We start from the raw sequence: 20,000 nt of genomic DNA on the forward strand, positions 1-20,000 counted from the left end.
GAGTCCCAGCTGTGTGTGTGTTCAGAGACCAGGGAACGCTGGTCTGAGGGAGTGAGTCCCAGCTGTGTGTGTGTTCAGAGACGAGGGAACGCTGGTCTGAGGGGGTGAGTCCCAGCTGTGTGTGTGTTCAGAGACGAGGGAACGCTGGTCTGAGGGAGTGAGTCCCAGCTGTGTGTGTGTTCAGAGACCAGGGAACGCTGGTCTGAGGGAACGCTGGTCTGAGGGAGTGAGTCCCAGCTGTGTGTGTGTGTGAGTCCCAGCTGTGTGTGTGTGTGAGTCCCAGCTGTGTGTGTGTTCAGAGACGAGGGAACGCTGGTCTGAGGGAGTGAGTCCCAGCTGTGTGTGTGTGTGAGTCCCAGCTGTGTGTGTGTGTGAGTCCCAGCTGTGTGTGTGTGTGAGTCCCAGCTGTGTGTGTGTGTGAGTCCCAGCTGTGTGTGTGTGTGAGTCCCAGCTGTGTGTGTGTGTGAGTCCCAGCTGTGTGTGTGTTCAGAGACGAGGGAACGCTCGTATGATCAGGCTCACGCTCACATGAGTCTCTGGATTCAAACTGCTTATTGCCCTACGACAGCAGCTTATGAGGAAAGAGCAGTTTCCTACCTGACCAAGAAAATATTAATTCATGCATTCATGCATTCATGCATTCATTCATTCATTCATTCGTTCATTCGTTCATTCGTTCATTCGTTCATTCGTTCATTCGTTTGTTCATTCGTTTGTTCATTCGTTTGTTCATTCGTTTGTTCATTCGTTCATTCGTTCATTCGTTCATTCGTTCATTCGTTCATTCGTTCATTCGTTCATTCGTTCATGGGGTGGGGTTATGGATGATTGACAGGTACCTGATTGTGGAACACCAGCGCTAGAACTCCGCCCAGCAGCTCCAGGATCAAGCACAGGGTCAGCGTGTACATGAACTGTGGACCAATCACATTCACCGATAGGGGTTACAAGGTTAGTGATCACATTCATACAGACAGACAGACAGACAGACAGACAGACAGACAGGCAAAGAGACAGACAGGCAAAGAGACAGACAGGGTTAACAAGCAGACAGACAGACAGACAGACAGACAGACAGACAGACAGACAGACAGGGTTAACAAGCAGACAGACAGGCAGACAGACAGACAGGCAGGCAGACAGACAGGGTTAACAAGCAGACAGGCAGACAGACAGACAGACAGGCAGGCAGACAGACAGACAGACAGACAGACAGACAGACAGACAGACAGAAAGACAGACAGACAGACAGACAGACAGGGTTAACAAGCAGACAGACAGGCAGACTGACAGGCAGACAGACAGAAAGACAGACAGACAGGCAGACAGACAGGGTTAACAAGCAGACAGACAGACAGACAGACAGACAGACAGACAGACAGGCAGACAGACAGACAGGCAGACAGACAGACAGACAGACAGGGTTAACAAGCAGACTGACAGGCAGACAGACAGATATTCTATGTTTTATCTTTTAGAAAAGCTTCCTATGGACTGGTGTTGAAAATTAGCACTTAAGCAATGATCTGGTCTGTCCACTGAGACTGTTCCAAGGGAATTGTGATCCATATTAAATAAAAGTGTCATTCATTCATTCATTCATTCATTCATTCATTCATTCATTCATTCATTCATTCATTCATTCTTCCACCCGGCTGCTCAGGTCATGGGGGTCACGGGGTCACGACTCACCACCTTCAGCAGAGTCAGGTTGTCTCGGAGGGCGGCCAGCATGCCGATGAAGGAGACGATGAACATGACGACGCCCAGGAGGATGAGGATGATGGCGGGGGCGAGGAAGATCCCGTCCAGGGTCTTGTAGCGCTGGCGCTCCACCTCAGCGTAGATACCGATGGCCAGAACGAAGCCTCCTATCAGCTGGCAGGACACAGGAGGGGGAGGAGTCAGAGGCGTGTATGAAACCCAGAGGAGGGGGAGGAGTCAGAGCCGTGTATGAAACCCAGAGGAGGGGGAGGAGTCAGAGCCTTGAACAAAGCACCCTATCAGCTGGCAGGACACAGGAATGGGAGGAGTCAGAGCCGTGTATGAAGCCCAGAGGAGGGGGAGGAGTCAGAGCCGTGAGTGAAACCCAGAGGAGGGGGGAGGAGTCAGAGCCTTGAATGAAACCCAGAGGAGGGGGAGGAGTCAGAGCCGTGTATGAAACCCAGAGGAGGGGGGAGGAGTCAGAGCCGTGTATAAAGCCCAGAGGAGGGGGGAGGAGTCAGAGCCGTGTATGAAACCCAGAGGAGGGGGGAGGAGTCAGAGCCGTGTATGAAGCCCAGAGGAGGGGGGAGGAGTCAGAGCCGTGTATGACGCCCAGAGGAGGGGGGAGGAGTCAGAGCCGTGTATGAAACCCAGAGGAGGGGGAGGAGTCAGAGCCTTGAATGAAACCCAGAGGAGGGAGGAGTCAGAGCCATGTATGAAACCTTCATGGGCTTCACAAAGAGTGTTTTGACAGGATGTTTATTTTCGCAACTGCACACTATTATAATGCAGACTGACAAATAGAGAATTGGTTTCAGACTCATAAAAGATGAGCAACGATGACAATCAACAACAACAATCAACAACAACAATCAACAGCAGGCAATCCGAAATGAGGCGCATCGAGTGACGCACAACAGTATGTTCACACAGCGTGAGTGGGCCTTAGATCACACCATGGAACAGCTAGGGGACAAACAAGAACAGATAGGGGACAAACAGGAACAGCTAGGGGAAAAACAGGAACAGCTAGGGGACAAACAGGAACAGCTAGGGGAAAAACAGGAACAGCTAGGGGACAAACAGGAACAGCTAGGGGACAAACAGGAACAGCTAGGGGACAAACAGGAACAGCTAGGGGACAAACAGGACGCTGCATCATAGTAGACAGACAGAGACGTAACCCTGGATGTGAACACATGGAGCTGATCACTTGAGATCATCACAGACTTCAGCCGCTAGTGACTCATGCATGCTAGTGTAGCCATCGGACTCTGTGTTCAACCGTTCGACCCGTGTTAAGGGCTTGTCCAGGGCGGGATTCGAACCCACGTTCGACAAGCTTTCCCGCTTGTGAGGCGGACACGCTGACAGTTGCAGCAGTAGGGACGTCCATCTTGGAGGGACTGTCAGCGCTCCTTTGAGGAGTGAGTTTCACCAGCTACTCCATGTTTCACTCGGGTACACAACCGGCAATGGGCTGACGATATCTAGAACCATCCGTCTGCAGCCTGAGGGCCCATGTGTGTTTATACAATGTGCTACCAAACCCCCTACCCTCTACACGCACGCACACACACACACACACACAGACACAAAGATACACACACACACACACCATGAGCTATTAGTGAAAAATGTTAATGGTAAATGGATCTGAAACATGGATTCTGCTGTGGGCTGCAAATCACTTTGTTCCCTTTTCTTTCCTTTAGTTCAACAACAGTCATTTAAAATCTGAAAAACACACGCATTCAACACCGCTGCATGCATACGCATTCAAAACGCATTCAACACCGCTGCATGCATAAGCATTCAACACGCAATCAACACCGCTGCATGCACACGCATTCAACATGCATTCAATACCGCTGCATGCACACGCATTCAACACGCATTCAACATCGATGCATGCACACGCATTCAACACGCATTCAATACCGCTGCATGCACACGCATTCAACACGCATTCAACACCGCTGCATGCATAAGCATTCAACACGCATTCAACACCGCTGCATGCATACGCATTCAACACGCATTCAACACCGCTGCATGCATAAGCATTCAACACGCATTCAACACCACTGCATGCATACGCATTCAAAACGCATTCAACACTGCTGCATGCATAAGCATTCAACACGCATTCAACACCGCTGCATGCATAAGCAGCTATTTCCAGAACACGAGAAACTTTTTTTCACACCAAAGAATAATCACTCCAATCCAAATTAACATAATTTGAGCTGACTATATTAAGGCTGACTGCCTTATTAAAAAGATAATCATGTCCTTGTCCAACATTAACCCTCAGATGAGCCCAAAAAAAAGTCCCATCTGCCCTCTCTATCTCAGTTGGTGCATAATAATACTTAGTATTAATACATGATTAGTAATGCAGTATCGTCCCACTGTGAACTGGGACAGATCAGTAACACACCAGGGTTTCATGCTTATAACTAATGTTCAGTAAAAGCCGAGCGAGCAGAAGTCTTCAATGTCAAATTAGTAATCCGACAAGTATAGTCAATCAAACCGCCAATTACAAGCACACAGCCAAATAATTGTTGAATTATTCTGTTTTGTACAATTCTTACACAAGTGGAATGACGCAGGTATCCCCCAAAGGCAAAGCATGTCAATCCCTTCTCCTGCTGATATATAGTTTAATTAACATGTTAAACTATGTACCAACCCTGCCCTGCAGGACAGAACAGGATCTCAGCAGCTTTCTACCGTCAACAGAACCTCTCAGCCGAGCCGCCACTCCTGAAACCTCCCAGAGTTCATCAGTCCCTCCCTGGGTGAAGGGACCAGGGTAAAGGGACCAGGGTAAAGGGACCAGGGTAAAGGGACCAGGGTAAAGGGACCAGGGTAAAGGGACCAGGGTAAAGGGACCAGGGTAAAGGGACCAGGGTAAAGGGACCAGGGTAAAGGGACCAGGGTAGTTAGCTGGCGGCTAACTGGCTGGAACAAAACAAGCAGTTCCACTTCTCTATGGACTGCTTTCAATTAATACAAACAGTATCGTTTAGAATAGAGGAAATGTCCCTTCAAATGATCTCTAAACGTTTCACTGCCCGTATGAGCGGTGGGAAACATGGTGGGTCTGTTGGACAGGGAGGAGAGATGAGAGGAAACATGGTGGGTCTGTTGGACAGGGAGGAGAGATGAGAGGGAGCTCCCAGCTGGGAGGTCTGACCGTCTGTTGGACAGGGAGGAGAGATGAGAGGGAGCTCCCAGCTGGGAGGTCTGAGTTCGGCGCCGGCTCCTCCTAACGTGTCCAGGCCTGCTGGCAGCTGGGTGTGGGTGGGGAGGAGACTCTTCTCCTGCTCCTCCTCCTGCTAGCTACAATACCTCCCTACAGACAGGATAGGACACTCACTAGAGCAGTGGACCTGATGGAGTAGGTGACAGGCTATGGGCATCAACAGTGATGAGTGTGATTTACTCAAACAAATAATGTTGCGGGTTCAAACGGAGCTGATACTGTGGTCGGTCTGCTCAGGGAGAATGTGGAAGGGCCGGTGATGTGCTTCTACTGAAAACAGAGAGACTGACCACACACACACACACGCGCACGCACACACACACACACACGCACACACGCATACACACATACACACACACACACGCACACACGCACACACACACACACACACACGCACGCTCACACACACACACACACACACACGCATACACACACACACACACACACACACACGCACACACGCATACACACGCACACACACACACACGCACGCACACACGCACACATGAAGATAGTGGCTCCTGGTAGGAAAGCATGTGACTTTAGATAATAGAACACAAAGTCAAACACACTATTGACGCCACAGAAAACAGGAAAAGCTGCTTGGTTTGCATGCTCAGCTAGTTCCGCCTGGTTAAAGCTGCTTGGTTTGCATGCTCAGCTAGTTCCGCCTGGTTAAAGCTGCTTGGTTTGCATGCTCAGCTAGTTCCGCCTGGTTAAACCTGCTTGGTTTGCATGCTCAGCTAGTTCCGCCTGGTTAAAGCTGCTTGGTTTGCATGCTCAGCTAGTTCCGCCTGGTTAAAGCTGCTTGGTTTGCATGCTCAGCTAGTTCCGCCTGGTTAAAGATGCTTGGTTTGCATGCTCAGCTAGTTCCGCCTGGTTAGAGCTGCATGGAAACGACTCAATAAAGGCACTTATATAGCGCTTTCATCCAGAGCGCTTTACAATGGCCTCTCATTCACCCATTCACACACACATTCACACACCAGCGGTAGCTGCCATGCAAGGTGCTATGCTGCTCAATGGGAGAAATTTAGGGTTCAGTGTCTTAACCAAGAACACTTCATGCAAGGTGCCAGCTTGCTCATTGGGAGCAATTTGGGGCTCAGTGTCTTAACCAAGGACACTTCGACATGTGGACAGGAGGAGGCGGGATTCGAACCGCCGACCCTACGATCATTGGACGACCCGCTCTACCACTGAGCCATGTGCTGTAATATACCTTCCATTCATTCCAAAGCAGTTAAGACCAAATTAAACTAGACAATGTGAGAGTAAACTAGTCTGACCTGTCACTTGACCGAAGGGCCGCCATTAATCCAGCACATACTGTACAGTCTATAGGAACCCCTATTAGACTAGGAACCCCTATTAGAACTGTGTTTTCCTAGGAGAACACAGTTCCCTGATAACGTCTAGAACGACCCTGCACCCTTAAGGAGAACTACTACTTCACACACAGGAGCTGTAATGGGCCCATCAGCCTCCACACAAACACATCAGCCTCCACACAAACATAAATACTGTCCATTTCAGCAGACGGCCGCGGGCTGGAGAAAAGGGACAGGCAGCTCTTTGTTCAGGCAGAAAATTAGCTGAACTAACGAACTGAAAAAAACCACCCAGTCTACATGTTGGGCTAAGCCCCTATTCCAAAACTGAAATACCAAACTAGATGTTGACTGATTTCAAGGGGTGTTACTGTTGACTGAGTCATGGAGTGTTTTGACAGGATGTTTATTTTTGCTACTGCACACTATTGCAGACTGACAAATAAAGAATTGGTTTCAGACTCAGAAAAGACGAGCAATGATTATAATCAACAACACTGCATTCAAACAAGTGATCATGTGATCACATCACACTGACGTTTCTTAATGATACCAGTAAATGTTAAAACATAAATTGAAATTAAAATCAACAAGATAAAGTTAAACATCTGCTCTATTGACCTGTTGAGAGGGGACATTACCCTAGCTTCCAACTAGCTGAATACCAATCATGTATATTTTCTGTAATTCTTAATGCTACACATGTGTTCATAAAACAGGCAGATTTTTCATTCATTAATTAATTAAAGTGGGCCTCATGTCACCTAGAGGGCGTGGCTATGTCACCTAGAGGGCGTGGCTACGACCAAGCCGAGCCACCTATCAGGGAACCAAACTGGCACAAACATCAAAGTAGGTTCTATCCCCTCAGCAAGAACGTCGAGACACCTGTCGGCCCAACATGGTTTGTAAAAAGAAATATATATATATATACCTTTATAACTCCACACAAAGGCAGAATTCACTGCAATTCGAGCAGCCTGTTTGCTTTCAGCTCACTAACACTGAAGAGTGCGCATGCGCGCGCAGGGTCCATAGATCCCAGCAGGGAGTGGCTGAGTCCCAAACCAAACAATGTTGGCTATAAAACACACACATACACACTCTCACATAGATAAAGAGCTACGGGATATACTCACCCACCAGACCATGGCATACATGATAAGGGTGAATTTCAGGAAAACATAGGAACATTTCTCGCAATATCTGACATCTGACATGATAAAGCCCGTCCGTCCGCTCCCCGCTGTCCTTCTGCGACGACTTCCTGGTTGGGTTAGGGATGTCACCCGTCACCCGTCACACCTGGAGCTCTGCTGCGCTCTCTGGCTTCTGTTTGGAGCGTGGATGTGTCTCGCGCTGTTTGGAGCGTGGATGTGTCTCGCGCTCTCTGGCTTCTGTTTGGAGCGTGGATGTGTCTCGCTCTGTTTGGAGCGTGGATGTGTCTCGCTCTGTTTGGAGCGTGGATGTGTCTCGCTCTGTTTGGAGCGTGGATGTGTCTCGCGCTGTTTGGAGCGTGGTATTTTTGTCAGATGCCCCAATTAAAGACATTGGTCAACTTCAATGAATGGAGCCCTGTAAGTCACGTGGTTTAGAATGGCATGGGTGATACATGAACAGTGCAGATTCATTTGAGTTTAATGAAATAAAGAGAGAGAGAGGGAGAGAGAGAGAGAGGTGTGGTGTGTGTGTGTGTGTGTGTGTGTGCGTGCGTGTGTGCGCGTGCGTGCGTGTGATTTCAGTGTTTATTCTTTTCCTCAGTGTTCATTCTTTCCTTTAGCTAATAGACAGGTTTAGAGGTAGACCATCTCACCCAAAAGTAGCCTAGGTAGCCTTTCACAGACCTACCTGAGTGGCAATGCCTCTGAAGCAAGAAGCCCACATGTGTGCGTAATTTAAAACTGCACGAACAGCCTCCTTCATACAGTTACGCTCAACAAACACAAAATCACCTACAGAGATGTCCATACGGGCAGTAGACCAGGAGCGCGCACAGGTGGCAGCGCAGTTTTACGCACGCGTCTCTGGCGACGCTCCGAGCGGCTCTGCTCAGTTGCTCAGTTGGAGCGCAGTTGGAGCGCAGTTTCTCAGAAGGCGTCAGGGATAATTCACGGTTACTGAAAGCAGTTACTTTAAACATTCCAAACAGAGCTGACGCAGAGGACCAACCTGATTGTGCAGAGGATGCATGCACTAAATTGTCCGTTGATTGATTTAAATTATCTATAATGCACACTGGATTTTTTGGTGTGAAAAAGACATGGATACAACTTCGGAACCGTATCTTGGAACCACGTTTTCTTCTGAGGATGACGGTAACGAGACGAGCACCAACGTATTTGAACAACCTGACTGGCAGGTGGCCCTCTGGGCGATGGCGTACACGCTAATAGTCGTCGTATCGGTCACAGGGAATGCCACCGTCATTTGGATCATTTTGGCACACAAGAGAATGAGGACAGTGACCAACTATTTCATAGTGAATCTCGCATTCTCAGATGTGTCTATGGCTACATTCAACACAGTCTTCAACTTTGTATATGCGTTGCACAACGACTGGTATTTTGGATTAGGGTACTGTAGGTTTCAGAACTTCTATCCCATCACAGCCATGTTCTCCAGTATTTATTCTATGGCTGCTATTGCCGTTGACAGGTAAGAGCGCGAGACCAGCTTTCCTATTTGGCCACGTTGGCTTAGACAGGCATGCACTGTATCACTGTCATAATCCACATTTATGATGATTATTTGTTAAATGTATTCTGCATTTTATTAATCAGAATATGGTATCCATAGATAATCGGCCATTCACGAAATTGGCATGTTCATATTTACATTACGTCACAAATGAGTGCCAACAGCCGTCGTCTTTCTACAGTAAATGCAGTATAAATATCGAAAGACAGCAGTTCATTAATGCACACAGGTGACTAATCTATTTCCCTTCAGCCTTTGCTCCACATCAGCTGAGAGCTCAATAACTTTCATCATGTTCTATTTGCATTATGTAGATGGAATATGTCCTTTCACCTCAATATTCTCCGTCTCCCGTGTAATTTTATGCTTCATCAGTTTTCATCACTCTGCTCATTTGGTAGGAGCGCGCCAGACGCGTGAAACAGGGCGCGTCACCTGTCTTCACTCAATACTGAGCATAACGAGATGACTGTAGTATCTGATATACTGTTTAAATGACCATCTTTTTCTCTTTATCTGAAACGGGCTCCAAAAATATCCCAATATAACTTATTTTTTTCTCTCTTTTTTGACAATACAGACGGAACTGTTCAAAGCTCTTAAGAAGCACGTGCTTAACTTTATTCTGTTCATCCTCGATGACTTTAGTTCTCGATTCTGTGGTGTATTTTTAATGTCGTCAAATAGACTAAACTAAACTAGGCATAGCAGGTATGTCATCAGCAGTAGTAACGCACTACCCTCTCATCATCACAGACACACTGACCTGGGAGTTCATGGAACATTCCAGTGGAACAGTCAAGCAATACTCACAACCCAACATCAGATGCTGGAACACGAGGAAGGAACATAGGCTGCTGTAGAACCGTCCTTCCCAGCCAGTCCTCTTAGAACCGTTCTTCCCAGCCAGTCCTCTTAGAACCGTTCTTCCCAGCCAATCCTCTTAGAACCGTCCTTCCCAGCCAGTCCTCTTAGAACCGTCCTTCCCAGCCAGTCCTCTTAGAACCGTCCTTCCCAGCCAATCCTCTTAGAACCGTTATTCCCAGCCAGTCCTCTCAGATGTATCATATTCTGGGGGAATAATGACTGAAGGGATTCATCCTAATGGGGACCAAATCTCCCAGCAAACGTCACACACACACACACACACACACACACACACACCCACACACACACACACACACACACACACACACACACACACACACACACACACACACACACACACACACACACAGCTTTGTCACTACACCTCAAATATGATGTGTTCTGTGAGTGGGATTCAGAGGATGACCTTCCCCTCCGTCTGCACCCTAACCCCAACCCGGTCCCTCTCAGACAACTCTGACCCTTCCCCTCCGACCCTTGACCCCCAGCTGAACCCTCCCTGGTTCTCTCCTGCAGATACATGGCCATCACCCATCCCCTGAAGCCCCGCCTCTCCTCCACCTCCACCAAGGCTGTGATTGGTCTGATCTGGGCCGTGGCGTTCTCGCTGGCGTTCCCCCAGTGCTTCTACTCCGTCACCAAATTCTACTACCCCCGCACCGTCTGCATGGTGGACTGGCCCGATGACTTCGGCGGCAAACACCAAATCACGTGAGACACACACACAGGGACACACACACACACACACACACACACACACACACTCACACTCACACACACACTCACACCTCAACACCAGCTAGAGGAGATACCTCTTCCTACCCTCTCTGGCCCTGTGAGTGCAGCTCTGTGCAGTAACACCCTACGTGCCTCTAGGTACCAGATAGCTGTGATCCTCCTGATCTACCTGCTCCCCCTGCTGGTGATGCTGGTGACCTACAGCCTGATAGGCCTGACGCTCTGGGGCAGCCAGATCCCTGGGGAGGCTTCTGACCACTACCAGAACCAGATCCAGGCCAAACGCAAGGTGAAAACAACACACACACACACACACACACACACACACACACACACACACACACACACACACACACACACACCCACGCACATGCACACACACACACACACACACGCACACACAATTTTGATATTCTGTTGTGTTGGTGATGCGTATGTCTCCAGGTGGTGAAGATGATGATGGTGGTGGTGGTGACCTTTGCCCTCTGCTGGCTGCCCTATCACCTGTACTTCATCCTGGTCCTCTTCAGTAAGGATGTGTACAAGCAGCATTACATCCAGCAGGTCTACCTGGCCGTCTTCTGGCTGGCCATGAGCTCCACCATGTACAACCCCATCATCTACTGCTGCCTCAACCAGAGGTAGGCCTGCTGGACACACACACACACACACACACACACACACACACACACACACACACACACACACACACACACACACACTGACATGGAGGCAAGGACACACAGAGAGAGGCTTGGACACAGGCATAGACACACACACACAGACACACACACACATAGAGCCATGGAGGCACGCACGTACGCACACACAGACAGACAGATAGATATATTCAAAGAGATCTTATTTATTTATTTTTATTTAATTAACCTTCATTTAACCAGGTAAAATCCCATTAAGATTAAACATCTCTTCTGCGAGGGAGATCTGGCCAAGACAGCAGCAGCATCAAAACAGTTTCAGACATGACCAATCAAATCATCTACAAATCAAAACAAGACACACACAAACACACAGACCTGCTCCACCAACACCCTCCATAGTCTGACCTCCGGCGTGTTCCACCAGGTTCCGTTCAGGGTTCCGTCACGCGTTCCGCTGGTGTCCCTTCATCCGCGTGTCGGAGGAGGACAAGATGGAGTTGCAGCACATTCACACCTTCAGAATGACCATCACACGCAGCTACCGCCATGACGGCGCCGCTGCCGCACCCAGCTACCGCCATGACGGCGCCGCCGCGCCACCCAGCTCCGCCCAGTCTGAGGACGCCCAGTCCAAACTCATCAGGGCCTGAGCTCAGCCAATCAGAACACAATCCAGGCTTGACGTCAGCCAATTAAATCTCATCAACGCTTGTACGTGACCTAGTCCAAAGTCGCCAAAGCCTGACTACAGCTGCTGCTTTTTGTAGTCAAGTCACGCTCATACACAGCCATAATCTCAGCTAATACCTCACAGAGGGCATTGAACTCTGGGTAATGGAGTTCCGAGAGGACTGTGGGAAGGAGAACAGTCCCATGGCATCAGCACCAAGCCTTATTATTCTAGTTCCTTCTGTGATGTTGTAAGTGTTGATGTGTGTCACAGATCACGCTGTGAAACCGGCCTGTAAATATCTGCTGAATTCTAACGTAGCTGAGAGAGAGACCAGCACCGTCTGATCAACCACATCCATTCTAACGTAGCTGAGAGAGAGAGACACCGTCTGATCAATCACATCCATTCTAACGTAGCTGAGAGAGAGAGAGACCAGCGTCTGATCAACCACATCCATTCTAACGTAGCTGAGAGAGAGAGACACCGTCTGATCAATCACATCCATTCTAACGTAGCTGAGAGAGAGAGAGACCAGCGTCTGATCAACCACATCCATTCTAACGTAGCTGAGAGAGAGAGACACCGTCTGATCAATCACATCCATTCTAACGTAGCTGAGAGAGAGACCAGCACCGTCTGATCAACCACATCCATTCTAACGTAGCTGAGAGAGAGAGAGACCAGCACCGTCTGATCAACCTCATCCATTCTAACGTAGCTGAGAGAGAGAGAGAGACCAGCACCGTCTGATCAACCACATCCATTCTAACGTAGCTGAGAGAGACCAGCACCGTCTGATCAACCACATCCATTCTAACGTAGCTGAGAGAGAGACCAGCACCGTCTGATCAACCACATCCATTCTAACGTAGCTGAGAGAGACCAGCACCGTCTGATCAACCACATCCATTCTGAGTTCAGAACATATCTCACTGTCCATCAAAACAAATGTGGGTTGAGTAACTGCCTCTGTCTGTTTGAACCTTGGTGGATGGTGGCGTGTGTCCATCTGTCTGTTTGAACCTTGAGGGAATATCTTTGGTGGCGTGTGTCCGTGTGTCCATCTGTCTGTTCCAAGCTTGGTGGAGGGGTGGAGCACGGGCCAACCTAGAACAAACTACATTTTGGAGCGGATCCGAATCACCAGATGGATCCGTGATCCGTGTTTGGGTTGGTCCACACACTTCCATTCATTTTTTAGACTAGGATTACGCAAAAACTACCCGGCCGCTTTTCATGAAACTCAGTGGAAGGGTGTAGCAAGGGTGTAGCAAGCGCCGATTTAGAACCCATTCAGTTTTGTAGCAGATCCGTATCACGAGGCAGGTCCACGAGCTGCCCAAACATGGCTGTCCATTCAACTCCATTAATTTTTTGGGCTTGAGCTCAGGAGAGAAAAATTCCCCCCATTCATTATCAATGGGGGGGATTGAAACAGCCATATCTGACATGGGAAGGTCTCAGAGACGCTGTTTGGACCAGAATAAAGCTCTCGACTGACCAAACGCTGCAATACCAAGCGTTTGCACATCCACGCCCGCTCACAGAGCCACAAAATGCATTCTGGGTAGAGGCCTGTGCTCTCTGAGCACCACTGGTAGTTATGGATGCTGGTCCAGCTTCTGTAGTCCAGACCTGCCAGCTGGACCGGGTTGTTCTGTTCCTCCCTGAGCTGAATAGTGAGTGCACCGTCTGCAAAACCTCCGAGGGCCAATTAAATCTGTCCTCCGGTCTGTCAGTAATAACACCTCCATATGAAGGGTCACCAAATCAATAAGCCGTTAAGACTCAACTTATGGAAGGAAAACAATAAATGGCGACTAATGGAGTCGTAGCGTCAGAAAGACTCAACAGCGACAGACAGAGCAGCGTCTGAGAGAGGATCTGGGGTTTAGATCCAGATGTCCCTGGAGGGCCAGCAGGCCTCACACTGGTGGGATCAACAGTTGGAAATAAACTTTCCAGTGGATGTTAGTCTGTGCAAGTGTGTGTGTGTGTGTGTGTGTGTGTGTGTGTGTGTGTGTGTGTAAATGTCTCAGCCATCATTGTGTGTTTACATGAAGGAATGAGAGAACGCAGACCTAGCCGGCCCGGTCTGACCAGGATGAGGAACCAGGAAGACGGCACAGTGTTACAGATTTGAACAGTAATGTTTGTGTTCTATAGAGACAATAAATACTTTCCTTTTTTGTGCTTTGAATATCTACTGTTACTGTATATCCCTGTTGCAACCATACAGGACTGTGCTGTTATGTATGTTTATTGTGATCTAGTTTTGTACCGGTGATGCTGTATATATATATATAGTTGTGATATAGTGCTTGTTGTTATAGTATAGCTTAGAAAAGTCACTCAAATTAAGTGTTGTTCAAGTTAAACAGTCATGTGTTTCAATAGTGTGAAATATGGTGGTGTTCATTACTGTAAGCCACTGGGTATATTGATCTGTACTGGCATATAACCATTGACAAAGAGAATATGTGCCTAGTTTAACTGTAAACAACAACATAATTAACACACTTCAACAGCTGTTAAGAATAAAGGGTGACCTTTATTGGTACAGTATTACCATAGTAACAGTCTTAGGCTGCACATCAAAATAAAGTTGATTAAATTCCTTGGTATCATTTCCTGGTTGTTGGGCAGCCAGTAGTGCATCTCTGTGATTGTAGAAAATAACTTTATCGTTCTCATTGTTCGACAGCAGATAAGGCATGCATTCATCCTGTGACATCACTAGTGCATCATAACAGCAGGACCCGGACCTGCTCCCTCACACCGGGCCCGCCTGGTTCTGACTCCCCTCTCATGGTTCTGGGCTCGAGGGGTGGGCTGGTCTGACTGACTCCCCTCTCATGGTTCTGTGCTCGAGGGGTGGGCTGGTCTGACTGGTTCTGACTCCCCTCTCATGGTTCTGGGCTCGAGGGGTGGGCTGGTCTGACTGACTCCCCTCTCATGGTTCTGTGCTCGAGGGGTGGGCTGGTCTGACTGGTTCTGACTCCCCTCTCATGGTTCTGGGCTCGTGGGGTGGGCTGGTCTGACTGGTTCTGACTCCCCTCTCATGGTTCTGGGCTCGTGGGGTGGGCTGGTCTGACTGGTTCTGACTCCCCTCATGGTTCTGTGCTCGGGGGGTGGGCTGGTCTGACTGGGGATGCAGGACACACTGGTGTCTTGTTGACACGTGGTTCTTGTTTGAGATCCAGTATTTAAAGGAACCAGAGCTGGTCTGGTCTGAGTCTGAGAGATAAGCAGAGCATTCGAGAAGGAGAGACACACACCTGTAGACCTGAGTCAAATACATACTTCAAATGTCGGGAATACTTGATGTGCACTTAATTTCAAATGGCTGTGCAAAAGAGTACTTGAGTACTGAGACAATTTGATTGGTTTCACTGTGGCTACCTAATATTTAGACCAGGACTATGTTTTTGACCCAGATCTGCAGGTCTATTGGCCGCCTGTCCTAACCCTAAATACATCCTAAACACAGGTGACATTGGAACAGCTTAAAGTAGAATGTTTTGTTTAAATCCAACTCTGTTGCACATTCATCAAGATCATGTGAGCTTTATGACCTCTAGTGCTTCTCTTCTGTCACAACGACCAAATTAAATCTGATACATAAACAACAAAATAAATAACATTATGTATCTCTACGTATGCCCGGTCAAGGAATTAGAAATTTGCAGCAACAATCTTCCCTTTCTTTGCAAATATACATTCATAGAATAGCAGTGTTATGATGTCTTAAACCAGATTCTCTGACTAAAACAGCCACCAGTGTTCCCTGTTCAGTAGACACACACACACACACACACACACACACACACACACACACACACACACAGACACACACACACACACAGACACACACACAGAGCAGAAGACCGGCGATAACAGTGGATGGACAGAGTTAAAGCTTGATCAGAACAAGCACACACACACACACACACACACACACACACACACTCATACACACACACACACACTCCTACACACACACACACACACACACACACACACACACACACACACACACACACACACACACACACACACACCCCTCAGGGGAATAGTATTTTTTACAATACAATACACAATAGTGTTTTGATCAGAGGGTAAACACGGGCGGTGTGCACAGTCGGGGTCTGAGACTGGTATGGTGAGAGTGTGTATGAGTGTGTATGAGTGTGTTTGTGTGTGTGTGTGTATGAGTGTGTATGAGTGTGTGTGTGTGTAAGAGTGTGTGTGTGTGTGTGTGTATGAGTGTGTGTATGAGTGTGTGTGTGTGCGTGTGTGTGTAGGAGTGTGTGTGTGTGTGTGTATGTATGAGTGTGTGTGTGTGTGTGTGTGTGCGTGTGTGTGTAGGAGTGTGTGTGTGTTAGCGTCGCCCCCCTCAGCTGCTGTGTTGGGCCGCTCTGCGTTGCTCTCGGAGACGGCAGCCCACGGCCGTGATGAGGGCGGCTCCCTTCCCACTCCCGTCCTCCGACAGCAGGAAGGTGACGTTGCACTGAGGCGCCAGCTCCTTCACCGCCTTGTTCATGGTCCTGGCAAAGCTGACACACAGAACCAGGATGCTCAGGGTCCGCGTGTCACGGGTCTCTCTGGGCTGGTCTGTCCCCTGACCTCTGACCTCTCTGGGCTGGTCTGTCCCCTGACCTCTCTGGGCTGGTCTGTCCCCTGACCTCTGACCTCTCTGGGCTGGTCTGTCCCCTGACCTCTGACCTCTCTGGGCTGGTCTGTCCCCTGACCTCTGACCTCTCTGGGCTGGTCTGTCCCCTGACCTCTGACCTCTCTGGGCTGGTCTGTCCCCTGACCTCTGACCTCTCTGGGCTGGTCTGTCCCCTGACCTCTGACCTCTCAGGGCTGGTCTGGTCACTGTGTTCCTCTTCCATTCTTAGTCAGTGTCCGGTGTAGCATGCATGCCAGTGAATAATATGCTACAGAAAATATTAAGTGTATTTTGACCCTAAAGTGGATGTATGATGACCACTCACTGTGGGTGGAGCTTGTAGAGCGTTCCGTCCACCCCCACGGTGATGTCCATGCGGTCCAGTCCGCGGTTCTCCCGGATCTTGTCGACGACGGCGGCCATTCCGGCTCCGCAGATCTGCGCCGCGCGGTAAGACACGGCGCCACACACCTTCTTCACGATGATGCTGTCGTCACACGTGCTGTCAAGACCCAGGTGCTGCAGGATGGAGCGGACCTGCAGGAGCGCCAGACGGTCACTAGGGGGAGACAGAGAACAGATGTCATAGTGAGACAGCGGGTGAATCTAATTAAGTAGGTAGGTAGGCTACGTTATAAAGTGTGAAAGAGTAGGTAAGTATATTAGTATGTGAATAGGCTAATTAATTCAATAAGTCATCGATTAATCAATTAATCAATTAATCGATCAGTTAATTTGTTAATCAATGAATGTACATGCAGCACACCTTTCTATTTGAGACAGGTACTTGGTCTCGAAGATGCCCCTGGTCTTCAGGGTCTCAGAGACCTTCCCCCGGAACAGGAAGCCCTTCTTGGTCAGGTCGATCAGGATGTTCCTGACGATCTCGCCCAGGTACATCCCGCTGCACATCTTCTCATACCTGACCCAGAGAGAGGACACAGGGACACAGGACACAGGGAGAGGGGACACAGGGACAGAGGACACAGGGAGAGAGGACACAGGGAGAGGGGACACAGGGAGAGGGGACACAGGGAGAGAGGACACAGGGACAGAGGACACAGGGACATAGGACACAGGGAGAGAGGACACAGGGACAGAGGACACAGGGAGAGGGGACACAGGGAGAGGGGACACAGGGAGAGAGGACACAGGGACAGAGGACACAGGGACATAGGACACAGGGAGAGAGGACACAGGGAGAGAGGACACAGGGACAGAGGACACAGGGAGAGAGGACACAGGGAGAGAGGACACAGGGAGAGAGGACACAGGGAGAGAGGACACAGGGAGAGAGGACACAGGGACAGAGGACACAGGGACATAGGACACAGGGACAGAGGACACAGGGAGAGAGGACACAGGGAGAGAGGACACAGGGAGAGAGGACACAGGGAGAGAGGACACAGGGAGAGGGGACACAGGGAGAGAGGACACAGGGAGAGAGGACACAGGGAGAGAGGACACAGGGACAGAGGACACAGGGAGAGAGGACACAGGGAGAGAGGACACAGGGACAGAGGACACAGGGACAGAGGACACAGGGAGAGAGGACACAGGGACAGAGGACACAGGGAGAGAGGACACAGGGAGAGAGGACACAGGGAGAGAGGACACAGGGAGAGAGGACTCAGGGACAGCGGACACAGGGAGAGAGGACACAGGGAGAGAGGACACAGGGACAGAGGACACGTTTATATACACTTTTTCGTTTATATAGTATATCATATTAACAAAAAGGCTGGTGGTATTAGGATGTGACAGATGACGGGGTGGTGTTTGTCCGTCCGACCTCTGTTTGCCAGGGTTGAGGGACAAGTCGTCCACGTTCCTGTCGTACTCCGTCCTGATGTCGTCCAGGCAGCCGTTGTCCCCGAACGCGCCCCACTCCATGTTCACACACATCCGTCCCTCGTCCCCCTCCACCGTCTCAATGTTCCTCATCTCCTCCATGTAGCAGGCGTTACTCCCCGTCCCTAGGGGACAGACAGGCAGAGACGCTTAGGACACGGCATACTGTACACACACACACACACACACACACACACATACACACACACACGCACACACACACACACACACACACACACATACACACAAGCACACACACACACACATACACACACACATACACACACACACACACACACACACACACACACACACACACACACACACACACACACACACACACACACACTGTGGCAGCAGTGAGGCTTAATACTGCTTCATAAATAGCAAATATCAAGACTTTAATGATGCATCTTTGAGATGGAATTGCCTGCTGGTCTCCCATTGGTCAGGCCTGTGGGAGGGGCTCTGATGAGTCAACAACACTACACACTACACACTACACACTACACACTACACACTACACACTACACACTAGAACCACAGACTCTTCCAGGACAGAGAAAAGAGAACTAGTCCACAGTTTCACTCTGACTGGGACTCTAGGAACAGACAGGGCCTGAGAGGAACAGACAGGGTCTGAGAGGAACAGACAGGGTCTGAGAGGAACAGACAGGGCCTGAGAGGAACAGACAGGGTCTGAGAGGAACAGACAGGGCCTCTAGGAACAGACAGGGCCTGAGAGGAACAGACAGGGTCTGAGAGGAACAGACAGGGTCTGAGAGGAACAGACAGGGCCTGAGAGGAACAGACAGGGTCTGAGAGGAACAGACAGGGCCTGAGAGGAACAGACAGGGCCTGAGAGGAACAGACAGGGCCTGAGAGGAACAGACAGGGTCTGAGAGGAACAGACAGGGCCTGAGAGGAACAGACAGGGCCTGAGAGGAACAGACAGGGCCTGAGAGGAACAGACAGGGTCTGAGAGGAACAGACAGGGTCTGAGAGGAACAGACAGGGTCTGAGAGGAACAGACAGGGCCTGAGAGGAACAGACAGGGCCTGAGAGGAACAGACAGGGTCTGAGAGGAACAGACAGGGTCTGAGAGGAACAGACAGGGCCTGAGAGGAACAGACAGGGTCTGAGAGGAACAGACAGGGTCTGAGAGGAACAGACAGGGCCTGAGAGGAACAGACAGGGTCTGAGAGGAACAGACAGGGTCTGAGAGGAACAGACAGGGTCTGAGAGGAACAGACAGGGCCTGAGAGGAAATCAACATGGTTTCCAGAAAAGAGAGAAAAAAAGAGAAAACCAGTATTTTCCCATATAGAAGGACCAGCCCATGATAGAAGGACCAGCCCATGATAGAAGGACCAGCCCATGATAGAAGGACCAGCCCATGATAGAAGGACCAGCCATGATAGAAGGACCAGCCCATGATAGAAGGACCAGCCCATGATAGAAGGACCAGCCCATGATAGAAGGACCAGCCCATGATAGAAGGACCAGCCCA

General features: G+C 49.5%; 3 protein-coding genes across 3 annotated transcripts in view; 1 reads left to right on the forward strand and 2 right to left on the reverse strand.

The window, feature by feature from the left end:
• The window catches only part of tspan15 (tetraspanin 15), a gene marked incomplete at its 3' end in the record, with an annotated part of 26,542 nt that extends 19,001 nt beyond the window's left edge, over positions 1–7,541 (reverse strand). The window contains exons 1-3 of the mRNA XM_084451824.1: positions 7,449–7,541; positions 1,693–1,878; positions 840–914 (exon numbers count right to left, since the gene is read on the reverse strand). Coding sequence (XP_084307950.1) covers positions 840–914; positions 1,693–1,878; positions 7,449–7,529 — 342 coding nt within the window. The 5' untranslated portion in view covers positions 7,530–7,541. The remainder of the gene's footprint in view (positions 1–839; positions 915–1,692; positions 1,879–7,448) is intronic.
• A 1,028-nt stretch (positions 7,542–8,569) lies between these two features.
• tacr2 (tachykinin receptor 2) lies at positions 8,570–11,944 on the forward strand (the record flags this gene model as incomplete). The annotated part of the gene is made up of 5 exons (XM_084461352.1): positions 8,570–8,964; positions 10,411–10,605; positions 10,771–10,921; positions 11,077–11,273; positions 11,719–11,944. 5 exons carry the CDS (start codon positions 8,570–8,572, stop codon positions 11,942–11,944), a joined length of 1,164 nt encoding a protein of 387 aa, XP_084317478.1.
• A 4,419-nt stretch (positions 11,945–16,363) lies between these two features.
• Positions 16,364–20,000, reverse strand: part of LOC311329087 (hexokinase-1-like) — a gene marked incomplete at both ends in the record, with an annotated part of 28,831 nt that continues 25,194 nt past the window's right edge. The window contains 4 exons of the mRNA XM_084461353.1: positions 16,364–16,523; positions 16,965–17,198; positions 17,406–17,561; positions 18,432–18,615. Of these exons, the coding sequence (XP_084317479.1) occupies positions 16,364–16,523; positions 16,965–17,198; positions 17,406–17,561; positions 18,432–18,615 (734 nt within the window). The remainder of the gene's footprint in view (positions 16,524–16,964; positions 17,199–17,405; positions 17,562–18,431; positions 18,616–20,000) is intronic.

This window comes from Borostomias antarcticus (assembly GCF_949987555.1).
Source record: "Borostomias antarcticus genome assembly, chromosome: 2".
Classification (NCBI taxonomy): Eukaryota; Metazoa; Chordata; class Actinopteri; order Stomiiformes; family Stomiidae; genus Borostomias; species Borostomias antarcticus.